Raw genomic sequence first — 14,600 nt, 5'->3', positions numbered from 1 at the left:
ATGGCGGGGGAAAGACAAAATAAAAAGAAACACTTTATATCTGGATTACAGTCAAGGTGGGCTAAAAATGCTCAATTTCAAACTATTTATAATGGTACAAAGAGTGATGTGGATTAAAAGGTTAGTTACTGGTGACCAGAGAGCGAAATGGAAAAGATATTTTAAATTTCTCCTGAGAACATTTGGTGGTATTTTGATATTTTACTGCAATTTTTCCCCTGATATGGTCGATGTTAAATTACCAAAATATTACCGAGAAATGTTATGTATTTGGTCTGATATGAATATTTTTATTAAAAACGATACAAATAGTAAAAGAAATGAAATTTTCTTTAATAATAAGTGTATTCAGAATAAAGGAAAAACTTTTTTTCATGAAAATCTATTTCTTAAAAATATCTTTAAATTCCATCACATTACAGATGTAAAGGGGGCACTTAAGCCGGACAATTATTTCAGATGTATGGGATTGGAAGAGGAGGAAGTATCAGTTATTCAAGAAATATTTGCACATACCCCCAGAGAATGGAAAGACAGATTAGGTAGGAATACTTCAGTGGACGGCTTGAATATTGAATTTGTTTTTCATGAGAAAAAAATTCAATTCGACTCGGTTACTTCCAAAAATCTATATAGAGAGTGTATAAAACAAATTGCTGAACAACCAGTTAGTTTTCATAACTTAGCATTATCATATAATCTGTCAAATAAAGAAATTGAGAAAACATTTTATCGTCCTAGATTTAGTACGTTGGATAACAAATTGAGAGAATTTCAATTTAAAATGTTATACAATATCATCTTTCTGAATCATCACTTACACAGGTTTCATTTTATAGCAAGTGACAAATGTTCTTTCTGTAGCAAATACGAAGAAACATATAAGCATTTATTTTTTGAATGTGAAAAAGTAGGGGGTTTGTGGGAACGGAGTAGTAAGTTGTTTAGCCTTCCAATTCTCAAAAAACTAAGCTGGATGGAAATCCATATTGGTCTCGAGGAAACAACCGAAAACGTACAATTACTTAATCATATCATTTTGCTAATCAAATACTTAATATATCAAGGGAGAGGGAAGGGTAAACCACCAACTCCTGAAGAGATAAAGGAAAAGTTACTTATTAGCAAAGAGGAAGAAAAGAAGATTGCACTAGAGCGTAATACGTTAACACGACACTATAAAAAATGGGAATATTTGAAGGTTTTAAACATTAACCAAAATAAAAAGGATGGGGAAGGGAGGGGTGCCCCTCGTCTGCCCGTGCATGGAATCGATCGATCACTGTCACTGTAAACTGACCTCTGTCTTGTCTGTTATTTGTTCGTTTTTTTTTTTTTTTTCCTAATTGTTCCTGTCTTATGCTTGTTTGTTTTTTTTTCCTTTTGTTAATGGTTCCTTTTTTTTCTCTTTTTTCCTTATTTCTAATTCCTGTCTACTAGGTTGTTGTTGGTGTGTTAGTTTGTTGTTGGTGTGTTCAGCATGGGGTCTAAGGGGGGGGGGGCTCATGGGATGGGAGAACCTCATATATATATATATATTCATTCTTTTAATTCGCGTAGTTTCGTCTTTGTTTTATTACTTGCTTTAGCTGCATACATAACTTGTTAAAATGTTATATTTTATATGAGTTAGGATTATGTCTCTGTTCTGAAACAATTTGCCTGTTATGTTTATTACACTGCTATTTAATTTGTGTATTGCACTGCTGCAATTATTATCTTGTTCTATATTTTCTTGATTATGTATGTACGAAATTTATTTTTGAATGAATAATAAAGATCACTACAAAACAAAAAACAAAAAGTAAAATTGTTTTAATCAATATTAATATGTCAAATGGTAAATTACATATACCCATAGCAGTACATGTAGATCGCTAATAATCAGAAAGCATAAAAATATAACTTCTTTGACATTATTATTATCATCAGATTCCATGAGTCTTACACAGACCACGAAGTACAGTGTTGAGCAGACTCAAAGAGAGGAACGTTTAATGGAATACTGCATCATATCACATACTTCTCTCAAGCAACATAGACGAATGGAACCAATAACTGATTTCTTCACGAGGCGGGGAGGTTCTTTAAATGATAGAGAAGAACGATTGGTAGTTCGAGACCTCCGTCGGGCTCTCTGTCATCTCAGAACTTTGGGTGCTGATGAAAAAGAATTAATCCCTGCTAACGTTGCAGTTGAAAGGGTAATCCTTATCCACTATTATTTCTTTTAGTCCAGTAGTAGTAATGGCTCGGGTTGACACAAAAATAATTCTGGTGAATATAATGTTATTTTGCTGTAATCAAGTAAAGAAGACTGCAAGTTCAATAGGAAAAGTAAGTCGGACACAATCTATGAATTGGCAGAATTTTAACCTGTGATCTTCTGTTTGTCTGGCATGCAGTAACTCAACCAACAGGCCATGTCTGGTCAATTCATAGTCACGAGGCAGGATCACTAGCGTACCTACGGGAAGCAGTCTGCCCCCCCCCCCTGACGAGTGACGAGCCACAACCCATGCAAAGGACGATCCCTGCCCCCCCCCCCCCCCCCTGACGAGCTTGAAGACTTTTTTTTTGCTTGTCAAATTTTTTGGCGGACGTTCCCCCCCCCCAACTTTGGAAAATCCTAGGTACGCCACTGAGCAGGGTCCCTTGGTAGAGCAGTTTTGTAACTAAAAGGGCTACCCTGCTGAAATAAAACGGAAATAATATGAATAAATATATACATGAAAGAAAACCACAACTTCTAATTTCTGCACCTTGAACACTAAAATAGCACCTTAGACCGACAAGCAACTTGAGTAACTGATATTAAATTTTCGTCTGAAAGCTTATTCATTGATCAGCTGTCGGCGATGGATTCATAATGCAATATTTTAGTGTGTTTTTTTTTTCCTTATTTACTTGCAGGACCACAGTGGCAATCTAACTCGAGCTTTCTTTGTGATGACGAACCCTCTGGATATTAGCAGATTCATTGGACCTAGTAGTTCCAATGAAATACAAACCAAACTAATCGCTTTATTTGACCAGATCCAGGATCCACTAATGACTCCTGTTAAGCAGTTCATCAACACAACTAACGAATCGTTTGATTATGACAAATTGGATGAAGCCTAACGGCAACCACATGAGAAATGGCATCATGAATAGTTTGATTTAAAAAAAAACGTGAACACGGTACCAATAATGCACGAAGATAAAAAGAGTAATGTAGATGAAATTACCTTCGATCCTCGAACTTTTATTTTATAGTCGGGCGCAGGTAGACCACTCGGCCTCGATTACTCGCCAGTAAGATGAGAATATATCGGCATTTCATGTATAAACAAACTGACAAAGTAAGTTTCGGCCATTTCACAAAGCTTTCCCATAAAATTCACTATTAAGGGCTTCAATGCGGGCTTCAATGTGAAGTGGTGAATAAGATTCCATATGATAGTTTTGATCTGTTGTTTTGACATGTTATGATGTGCTTGCTGATAAGTGAAATGTTAATGTATGCATGTATATTTCAGTTTTAATGGTTGCAGTGAAAATTGATTCAGGATCACATTTGGATGATCATTTTCTAGGCGTTATAGATTAGTAATTAGTCATTTTTCTAACAACTTATTAACAACACCAGGGATCCGTTGCATAGCGTTATCATAGAAACTTCGCGACATTGTAGCAAATCCTATTGAATCCTTGATTTTGATTGGCTGTTGCGTTTTGTTTCCATGGTAGACACCATTAGATAATAAAATTATCATAATAGTAACTATCATGCAACGGGCCCCCGAGTACAGAGATGTAGGTTTATGCTTAGTTACACTGTCAAAAAACTTATGCTGTTGACGGTTCTATAGCTAATCATATAAATTAACTTTAATATATTTGTTACGGAACATCTTTCCAGATTATTGATACAGGGTGGATGATTTGATGACAAATATTGCAAGTTCTAAAGAGCGCAATGAACTGAAAATGATTATGTATACTAACTACGTTAATTTTCCGATGATGATGATGATTTATGATGATAATGATGAAGTGATGATTTTAAATAATTGAAAATAATTTCAATTGATTTTAAGATTAATGATTAACAAAATGATAACTATGTGAACTACGAAAATGAAGATGAAGTCAAAGGCAGCTAATATATTTATATATATATATATGAATATAATGTAAGATAGCACTGATGCTTTCAAGTCACCTTGAAAATTGTATTCAAATAATTTTCCTTACAAATCCACATGAATCTGAAATGAATATATAATTATTCTTTTTGTGAAATATGAATAAACTTTCAAAGTTGAAGGAATGTTACGAAGCTATATATTATTCATATCTTGTATATAGGACTGCTTATTCTGTTTCATATTTGTATTCTTTATTTGTAATGTCATTGTCAATCATAATACTATTGAATGAATGTTAGTGTAACAAATATTAGGAAATAAAGTTTTATTAACACATAATTATCGTTCATTTTCACCAGCATGTTCTCGATATTCATAATATGGTCTTAGAGAACAGCTCAAATGAATTATTTTTAGTTAAATTAAATCGACAATTATTTCAAGCAGCTTTAGATACAGATTATAAAACAAAAAAAATTGTAAAACAAAAAAAGGTTATAAAACAACAATATAACAAGTTATTTTGTTCCATGTAACAAAGAGCTATTACTACTGCTGCTGCTGCTGCTACTACTACTATTACTGCCACTGCTGCTGCTACTGCTACTATTAATATTATACCAATACTGTTGCTGCTCCGACTGCTGCTGCTCTTACCACTATAATTACTTGGTTTTGTACTATTACTCCTACCAGGGAATGACAGGGAAGAAGAAATCCTAAAGGTGGCCTAATATTTTGGTTTTCTCTTTTTTGCACAACCCATATCTATATTTTTTACTAACGGACACTTGACATGCTTGACCCACTCCATCCAGACTCTTACTAACGGACACTTGACATGCTTGACCCACTCCATCCAGACTCTTACTAACGGACACTTGACATGCTTGACCCACTCCATCCAGACTCTTACTAACGGACACTTGACATGCTTGACCCACTCCATCCAGACTCTTACTAACGGACACTTGACCTGCTTGACCCACTCCATCCAGACTCTTACTAACGGACACTTGACCTGCTTGACCCACTCCATCCAGACTCTTACTAACGGACACTTGACATGCTTGACCCACTCCATCCAGACTCTTACTAACGGACACTTGACATGCTTGACCCACTCCATCCAGACTCTTACTAACGGACACTTGACATGCTTGACCCACTCCATCCAGACTCTTACTAACGGACACTTGACATGCTTGACCCACTCCATCCAGACTCTTACTAACGGACACTCGACCTGCTTGACCCACTCCATCCAGACTCTTACTAACGGACATTTGACCCACTCCATCCAGACTCTTACTAACGGACACTTGACATGCTTGACCCACTCCATCCAGACTCTTACTAACGGACACATGACATGCTTGACCCACTCCATCCAGACTCTTACTAACGGACACTTGACATGCTTGACCCACTCCATCCAGACTCTTACTAACGGACACTTGACCTGCTTGACCCACTCCATCCAGACTCTTACTAACGGACATTTGACCCACTCCATCCAGACTCTTACTAACGGACACTTGACATGCTTGACCCACTCCATCCAGACTCTTACTAACGGACACTTGACCTGCTTGACCCACTCCATCCAGACTCTTACTAACGGACATTTGACCCACTCCATCCAGACTCTTACTAACGGACACTTCACATGCTTGACCCACTCCATCCAGACTCTTACTAACGGACACTTGATATGCTTGACCCACTCCATCCAGACTCTTACTAACGGACACTTGACCTGCTTGACCCACTCCATCCAGACTCTTACTAACGGACATTTGACCCACTCCATCCAGACTCTTACTAACGGACACTTGACATGCTTGACCCACTCCATCCAGACTCTTACTAACGGACACTTGACATGCTTGACCCACTCCATCCAGACTCTTACTAACGGACACTTGACATGCTTGACCCACTCCATCCAGACTCTTACTAACGGACACTCGACCTGCTTGACCCACTCCATCCAGACTCTTACTAACGGACATTTGACCCACTCCATCCAGACTCTTACTAACGGACACTTGACATGCTTGACCCACTCCATCCAGACTCTTACTAACGGACACATGACATGCTTGACCCACTCCATCCAGACTCTTACTAACGGACACTTGACATGCTTGACCCACTCCATCCAGACTCTTACTAACGGACACTTGACCTGCTTGACCCACTCCATCCAGACTCTTACTAACGGACATTTGACCCACTCCATCCAGACTCTTACTAACGGACACTTGACATGCTTGACCCACTCCATCCAGACTCTTACTAACGGACACTTGACCTGCTTGACCCACTCCATCCAGACTCTTACTAACGGACATTTGACCCACTCCATCCAGACTCTTACTAACGGACACTTCACATGCTTGACCCACTCCATCCAGACTCTTACTAACGGACACTTGATATGCTTGACCCACTCCATCCAGACTCTTACTAACGGACACTTGACCTGCTTGACCCACTCCATCCAGACTCTTACTAACGGACATTTGACCCACTCCATCCAGACTCTTACTAACGGACACTTGACCTGCTTGACCCACTCCATCCAGACTCTCTCTATCCAACAACAACATATTTTGAATTCATATCATACACATATTACCAACCCACACCTCACATTTCGAAATATTCACACACATTCATATACTTGTACATACTAAAAAAAAAAGCTCACACCGGCGGTTTTCCCCTCTCACACTGCACACGCACACACAAACGCACACTCGACAAAATGACGCAATGAACTACATGCACAGTCCAAGTAAACGACGGCCATTTGTGATTTTCTTTTCACAAAAGTGAATATGTAACAGATTTGAAAATGAGAGTTACTGGAAGTATTCACTGATCGGTTTGACGGTATCTTTATATTAAACATAATTTCCAAAATACTTGGATCACTTACGGAATACCACATTTACATGATATTATTCTTGCGACACCATGAAGGTTTTATATGAAAAAATAATGGGATAGAAAATAGTAGAAAGTAGAATGAAGTGAATGTATAGATGCGGAAGAGAATACAATAATCCAGTATATTATAAGCTATAAATAATATGTATCAGGTAATATAAACTTTGGTATAAAATTAGTTAAAACATAATTTGATTGCTTGTACAATTTAGTATGAACCCATCTGCAGAATGACTACCCGGCGGGAATAAAAGGGGTAATTAGATTATGTGAACAGATAAAGAAAACTCGGACAAACAAAATACTGAAATCCTCATCAAAATAGGAGGAGAAAGAACGGAATGCCCATTTTAATATTTTGCAATATTTTTGTGAAACAGTTTAATGCATGTCTTCATGAATACGCAATGAGCAAGCTGAAGATTTCATATCCCAACTTATATGATATCATGTTTATCCAAACGTCCTTAAAGAAATCTAAAAATGAAACGAATTTAATGTGTAAATAATCATGAAACATAAATAATATTCTAAGTGGGTATATGACTTCATCGACCCATCTATTTCATAACCATGACAGCGTTCATAAAACTGTTTTCACAAAATATTGATAAATTTTAAAATTCTATAATCTTATTTGATATTTTATTTTAGGCGTTTTGCTCAATGAGCTTCACCGTATTTATTTTAGATACAATCCTCTTCATCCCGGGGTACCCCCTTTGATTCCCTTAATGAACAGCGATCGAAACAGAAACTTGAGCTAAAGTCGGGGTAATAATTAAAGTGCATATTGTATATTTCTAGATAGATTGTGCTACATAAAAACATATATCATAATCTAGAATAAACTCCCTTCCTATGAAATTTTGTGTTACATGTAAATAAAAAAATGGAGTAAATGATATACCAAATAATATAAAAACAAGTAATATATAATATTTGTTTCTAAATATGATAGTTCATTCATTTATAATTATGTTGTGCTACAGTTACACCTTTAATTACTTGTATTTTCCTTTGTTTGCAGTGTATGTGTACAAGAAAAAATGCGCAGTCATATCCCAAAAAGTAAAAAAATAAAAATAATATAAACGAGCTCGAATCGTATACGCGTATTGATTTATTGTTGAGTTAGATAGTGGAGGTACACTAATAGCACCCTCGCAAATGAAAAAAATCTCATCACGTCGATATCCTTTAGCAGTGAATGACGAGCTCTCAGATCTACTCATGTCGATATCCATCAGAAGGGGTGATCAGATGAAGATATCTTTGATGTCATCATGTCGACATCTTTGAGCAGATATGATCCAATGGCGGGATCTCAGATCTCATCCTATCGACATCCCTTAACAGAGATGATCAAATGACGATATCTTGGATATAATCATGCACTGTAAAAACTGCGGTGTTAAAACTGACACCGATTAGTGTTAATAGAGGACCACACCCTGAGGTGTTAAAATTACACCCTAGAGATTAAACATAACACCAAAAAAGTGTAAATGTAACAACAAATGGTGTTGTAATAACACCTATAGGTGTAAAACTAACCTCACCAATTTAACACAGGTATAAAATAACTGGTGTGGTCCTCTATGTACACCGGTTAACACCACAGTTTTTGCTGTGTGTCAACATCCTTGAAAAGCAATTGTAGAATGACAAGATACTTATCCTAACATCCGAGGGCCTACACATTATGTAGGAAAGTGAGTTTCGGAAGATCTCAAGGATCTCGTCATCTGATCACCTCTTCTTTTAGGAATGTAAAGAATACGAGATCCGACATTCCGTGATATCATCAACTCTGGTCTCTTCTAAAGGATGTAGACATGATGAGATCAGAGATCCTGTCAGCAGAACATCTCTTCAGCAAAATAGTGACAAGGCGAGATCCGAGATCTTGTCTTCATCATCTCTTCTAAAAGATGACGAGATCATAGATACTATCATCTCGCATGAAGGATGCTGGCATGACTAGATCTTAGATCTTGCCACACAACTGCACAACATAATGTAATCACCTCTTTTAAAAGATATTAACATGACAAGATCCATGAACTGGTCATAATTTCTACAGGATGTTGAAACGACGAAATCTGTTCATCTAAATTGCATACAACAGAGTAACCGTTACCTTCATAACTTGGCGCATATTTCTGGGTTCGAATGCTTATTGATATTGAAAATCAACTCTCGATACCGCTCGCTACCGTTTAGCCAACGCTAAAGCAAAACCGAGTTCAGCGGCTCACCACGAAGGCAACGCCCGTTTTTTCGATTATTTTCCCCTATTTTGCGCCCGGTGACGAGCGTTGTCGAAATTCGACCCCTCTTCCTACCGTTCAAGGACCGCTCCAGAAGAGTTCTGGTGGTGTGACCACTACTTTACAACATCAATGAAAGATATGGAACATGCCCCTGAAGTTCTTTTTTTATTAGGCCCACAAGAAGCACAATAAATTTAAAAATCACAAAGCGCAATACCTCCCTTCCCCCTCCTCGTCCGCCATTCGCCACAAGGTGTTATGGAATTAGTATGTGCATGTTACCATGGAATCTAGGCCCTGGATAAAAAATGCATACTTTACAATACCTCATCGATGAGCAATGCTTGGAACTCTAAAAGGTCGATACTGTGCTACATAATTATGGAACACATGACAGATGTTCGTTTTTCATTTCTTAGTGATAATATGTTTCATCATGTGTTTTCCGGCCCATTCACTCGTTCGATTTCTTAATTGCAATGATAAGGGAAGTGGCCAGCATGTTTCCAAACACAATAACTAATAAAAGAATAGCCACATTCTTCTCAAACCATGTAGCAACCACCTTCCACCTTTCCGCATTTCTGAATGAACTTTCAGGAATCCTTTCTATATTCAGCGAAGAATGATGGCCCATACCTGTCCGCATGTGTCCAGAGACACATTCTATTTCACTGTCTTGTTTTACATCAGGACAACCCATCAACCCATCGCTATGAGTAGGATGACGCTCTCTGGTTGATGGTGATACATTCCCATTTTCTCTTGAACTTGATAAAGTATCCATTGGTATGGTATTTTTCTCCATTGCAGCACAACAGCGTCGATAGAGCCATGCCGGTACTTTCTTAGTATCACCCAAGTTGTACATACGCAAGACGATTGCCTCAAATATCAGTGACATACACGCTACTACCACCGTGACGCAGATGTAATTTGCTGAGAATTAAGGAGAACAAATGGAAAAAGAAAACACTTTACTCTTTAATCCACTAACTCAACTTTGGTTAAAGGATAATTTTTTCACCATTCAATATTCGCAGCATTTGTATTAAGCCATATTGGCATATCGATGTAGTTCATTCAAATAGATTTCAGCCTCTATGATGTGACAGAATTCAGAAAATAACTTTTAAAAGAACCCCAAATCTAGCACATCATCTGCACGTATACTTTAAAGATTAAGAATGTTAAATCATTATTTGAAACCGGTCAAGGAGTGAAAACATTTCCAAATTAGACGATTAGCGCTTAGTTTAAACAATGAACTGTTGCCACACTAATTCCAACCATTATGTATTGAATTCTATGATGTTCTTATTATTGCTTACTTATTTTCAATAGTGATTCAACATTTAGGTTCTAGAGTGTATCCAGATGTATAATCTTGTCGACGGAAATTTACAATAGCATTGTTTCTTCATCAAATAGGTTCTATAACAAAACAACTTTGGATGTCATGTCAAAGTACTTTTCGGGTTAATCTTGTCATAAGGGTCCAATAATAGATCCTTGCGTGAAGATGGATATCTATTCTTAAAAAATGCATTTAATGTAAATCAATCGATTTGAGAAACTACTGGGAACTACTGATATCACCAAACCCAAAACCAAAGATTACAAGCCCGTGATGAAATTCGTACCAAAGATTGGAGAACCTGTCGGTGGCATGGCAGATCGGACAGTTTCTTGGAAGAGGACCATGGCTAGGAGATTGGTGATACCAAATGAGATCTTCTCTCCAGACTCTGGAGGCAGCAGAAATATAAGCATTGTTGACAACGAAAGTAATGCCGAAGGGATGACGATACTTAAGACGTATACCTTGGATTGCCTCTTGAACCAAAAGAAGTAATGTATCTCGGCGATGGGTTCAGCGAAACCAGAGTAATTACGAAGGATGCGCGCTGCTGTATCATTGACGATAGCCCAGACGCCATTCTGGCGATATCGCTGTGCAGACTTCTCATTTTCATCAAAGAAGAACTCCATATCCTCCTGTGTCCGATCTCTGGCCCATGGACCGAACTCAACGGTACAGAGTTGCTCATCAAATGGAAATAACTCTACGTTTAACATGCAAGCAGTGGTTATGATGATGGGTGATAGCCACGTGACCTCACCAGATGAATCAACAAATGCCAGGCGTTGTAACATCGTTAAATGTTGGTCATCATTGCTGTAAAGAAAACAAATTGGAAAAAAAATGAGAATACAGTAAACAGATAAACGTTACGTTGTTAAAGAAAAAAAGTCCCTCCTGTGGTACGCCGGGGGGGGGTCATCTAGAATATTTTAGAGCCTGTGATCCGTTGTGTTGATATTTCTTTTATTCAAGAAAAGTAGCAAAAATGTTGAAATAACATAGTCAGATAAGTGAAATTTTGCAATTGTACCAGATTCTCTGCTTTAACGAACAACTATCAAGTTCTGTACGATTATGAATAGCTAATATAAACAAAATGAGTATAAATTGGGAAACCTGAAGCCGAGATCCGTTATGAAAAGTATTAATTACCAATATCCAAGATCCTCTATATGCCTATATCATATTACCTTGTAAGAAGGGTAGCTGACGGGTGCCATATTTCATCAACATCTATGTCTAGGTGGTCTAGATCTCCATATTCATTTTCATTCCATGTCAGATATTCATCTCTCCAAACCTTTACATGACAAAAACACAATTCTCAAAGTTATCAATGATATCATCATATAGATAAGACATGCAACAGAACCCGAGGGCTAAGAAGATTTCAATACCCTGTCAACAGTCGCACATACATAATTTTACCTGCTACAGTCATTTCTATCACATAATCGGTAAGTAATGCTAATGATAAACTGACAGAAACAGTGACATGCCAGCTGCTTGAGTATAAAATGCGAAAAAAAATATAAAAGAAATGTCTGAAATAAAAGATTTCAATTCAACCAGAACAATTGTCTTTGGTGGAACTCGAAATTTGAATTTAACTCACCAATTTCATTGAACAAAACAATGTTACTTGCTGCCTAGGTTCGTCCTGTCAAGAAAAAACACACACGATATATTCATGGTTATACCTGACCATTTTCACTCAATAAGCGACCCACATGTACTTCTTTTCATAAAAGAGATAATGATCAATATATATATATATATATATATATATATATATATATATATTGCCTTTTTTGATATCGACATGATTTGTCTTACATTCTACTCGAAAACAGTTCACAACGCTTTCACTCTGATAGGGATAGTGCTATAACCATGATAACGTGGCCTCACTATTGGTAGAGCGAGGTTACACATGATAAATTTGTGCGATTTTCATGGCTTCCAATATCAGCTGCCCTTGCATGGTTACACTGGACACACTGAACTTTTTTTTTGATATCGGCATATAGTATTGTTTTTTGTTGAAAATATTGAATCCGATATTGCAAGATTCGAAAAATGAATTTAACAGTATCTGTTAAACATCAGTCATGATTATCATGACATCTTTACAGAACAATACATCAATCATACCACTTCATAATTGCATGCAGTAAATGTATTGTTCATGGGGTGAACTACTGTGTCGCCATCTCCCCTACTTGAATAGCGTGACTTCATGAATTTACGCCCGTGAATCACACCAAAAACCAGATCCTCTTTATCATCTATTATCATCTTTCTTATGAAGCGAACATAAGAAAAGTGCATCTAACCTTTCCCAGCGTCCGATGTAAATAGATGTGACCTTCAATCTTATTCCATATCAAAAAGAAACAATACTTTCTAATGTTACATTTTTGATGGATATGCTGGTTAGAACCTTACAAAAATAATGCCAATTGACTTAAAAAGCTTCAATCAAGACTTGGTTTAAGTTATGAATCTGGGTCGCTCCAATATACCGTGTTAGAGCGGGACTAAACCGAACAATTTTGCCAAAGTTCGTTCCACTTTTAATATCACATTTTTTAGTATAAAGCGCAAACATAATAATCATGAAATGCCAAAAGTATTGGTACGAAATGTTCAAAATCAAGGATTGTAACTAAATTGGCAGTCTTTTCTCTTTTTTACATTTCAAAATCTTTGAGTTAATTAGGATCATGTCTTAAATGTAATGTTATACATTTTGTAACACGGGAAGAATGCACATTTCTGAATTCACATTGACCGGCTCTTTATATTTTTAAATCTTTAAACATAACTTTAGGTAAAACAAAAAAAATTTATATATTGAAATATAAACACATTACACAGTATACTTAACATTAGGTAATGATGATTACTAATAAAAACAGTCAATACATTTTACCATAGTACCATAATAAGCAAGTACAACATACTTCCAATACCTGGGTTATATTTTCTTGCATTTTTATACCTCCATATATCAAACTGTTATACACTTAAAGTGCCCGTACTGTCTCCAACAGGTATCAGTTGTTTTATGTTCACATCATGACTACAATGGAGTATAATTAAAGTGTTTGTGAAGGGGACATGTTTTTTATCATTGTTTGTAAATAAATGAACTATTGAACCGTACAACACTGAAACATCGATGTGGTTGAAGGTTATTAAGTGAAATAAGTTGGTGTGAAGGACAAGATAAGTATTATTGATTAATTCAAATGATGTGGGCAAGAAGCATGTAAAGTGTTCAATGAAAAGAATAACAAAGCATTTATCATCCTAAGTTAAACTTAAGATAGAAAAAAGGCAAATCAACCTACAAATTCGACCACGTGGTCAACAAGCATTCTCATCCTGACCGTGACTGGGTGAGATTCATTCTTTACTGGTCTGCTCGTGGTCGGCCCGTAGTTCGTCCTGATCAGCTTGTTGTATAGCTTGGTCTTCGTCGCTTTTATTCCATCGCTATTAGCGATACTCTGATTCGCTGTCAATGTCAAAAGTAACCCGCATTATCATTAAGTGGAGTCATATTAACTGAACAATTACAGTACCAGTGCTCACTTGAAAAGCACTGTCATGCAGCATTATACACGGCAGTGTCAGTAATTAAGATGATTATAAACAAACAGACATGAGCGGCAATTTCTTCCGTCTCTCTAATTATCAAATGAGCTGGGGTGGAACTAAGAGAGGTATTTGGTTAAAAAAATGAAAGGATATAATAAATAGGCAGAAAGAGGTTGAGCAAATGAGCGATAATTGTATGCTTATGTAAGTGCTTTTAATTTCATATGATTATCAACTACGGTAGTTTGATTAATTGATCAC

The 14,600-nt window shown here is 36.8% G+C and overlaps 2 protein-coding genes across 2 annotated transcripts in view; one reads left to right on the top strand and one right to left on the bottom strand.

Annotated features, from left to right (window-relative positions):
• LOC121419397 overlaps nt 1–3,163 on the top strand; it is a 46,076-nt gene extending 42,913 nt beyond the window's left edge. The window contains exons 40-41 of the mRNA XM_041613851.1: nt 1,933–2,204; nt 2,914–3,163. Coding sequence (XP_041469785.1) covers nt 1,933–2,204; nt 2,914–3,123 — 482 coding nt within the window. The 3' untranslated portion in view covers nt 3,124–3,163. The remainder of the gene's footprint in view (nt 1–1,932; nt 2,205–2,913) is intronic.
• A 5,569-nt stretch (nt 3,164–8,732) lies between these two features.
• Nucleotides 8,733–14,600, bottom strand: part of LOC121419396 (neuronal acetylcholine receptor subunit alpha-7-like) — a 12,360-nt gene continuing 6,492 nt past the window's right edge. Inside the window, exons 2-6 of the mRNA XM_041613850.1 lie at nt 14,090–14,256; nt 12,349–12,393; nt 11,924–12,033; nt 11,011–11,546; nt 8,733–10,306 (exon numbers count right to left, since the gene is read on the bottom strand). Of these exons, the coding sequence (XP_041469784.1) occupies nt 9,822–10,306; nt 11,011–11,546; nt 11,924–12,033; nt 12,349–12,393; nt 14,090–14,256 (1,343 nt within the window). The 3' untranslated portion in view covers nt 8,733–9,821. The remainder of the gene's footprint in view (nt 10,307–11,010; nt 11,547–11,923; nt 12,034–12,348; nt 12,394–14,089; nt 14,257–14,600) is intronic.

The sequence above is a fragment of the Lytechinus variegatus genome, chromosome 7, assembly GCF_018143015.1.
Source record: "Lytechinus variegatus isolate NC3 chromosome 7, Lvar_3.0, whole genome shotgun sequence".
NCBI classification, from domain to species: domain Eukaryota; kingdom Metazoa; phylum Echinodermata; class Echinoidea; order Temnopleuroida; family Toxopneustidae; genus Lytechinus; species Lytechinus variegatus.
The sequence above is the reverse complement of the archived record's forward strand: the minus strand, read 5'-3'. Positions and strand labels throughout refer to the sequence as shown.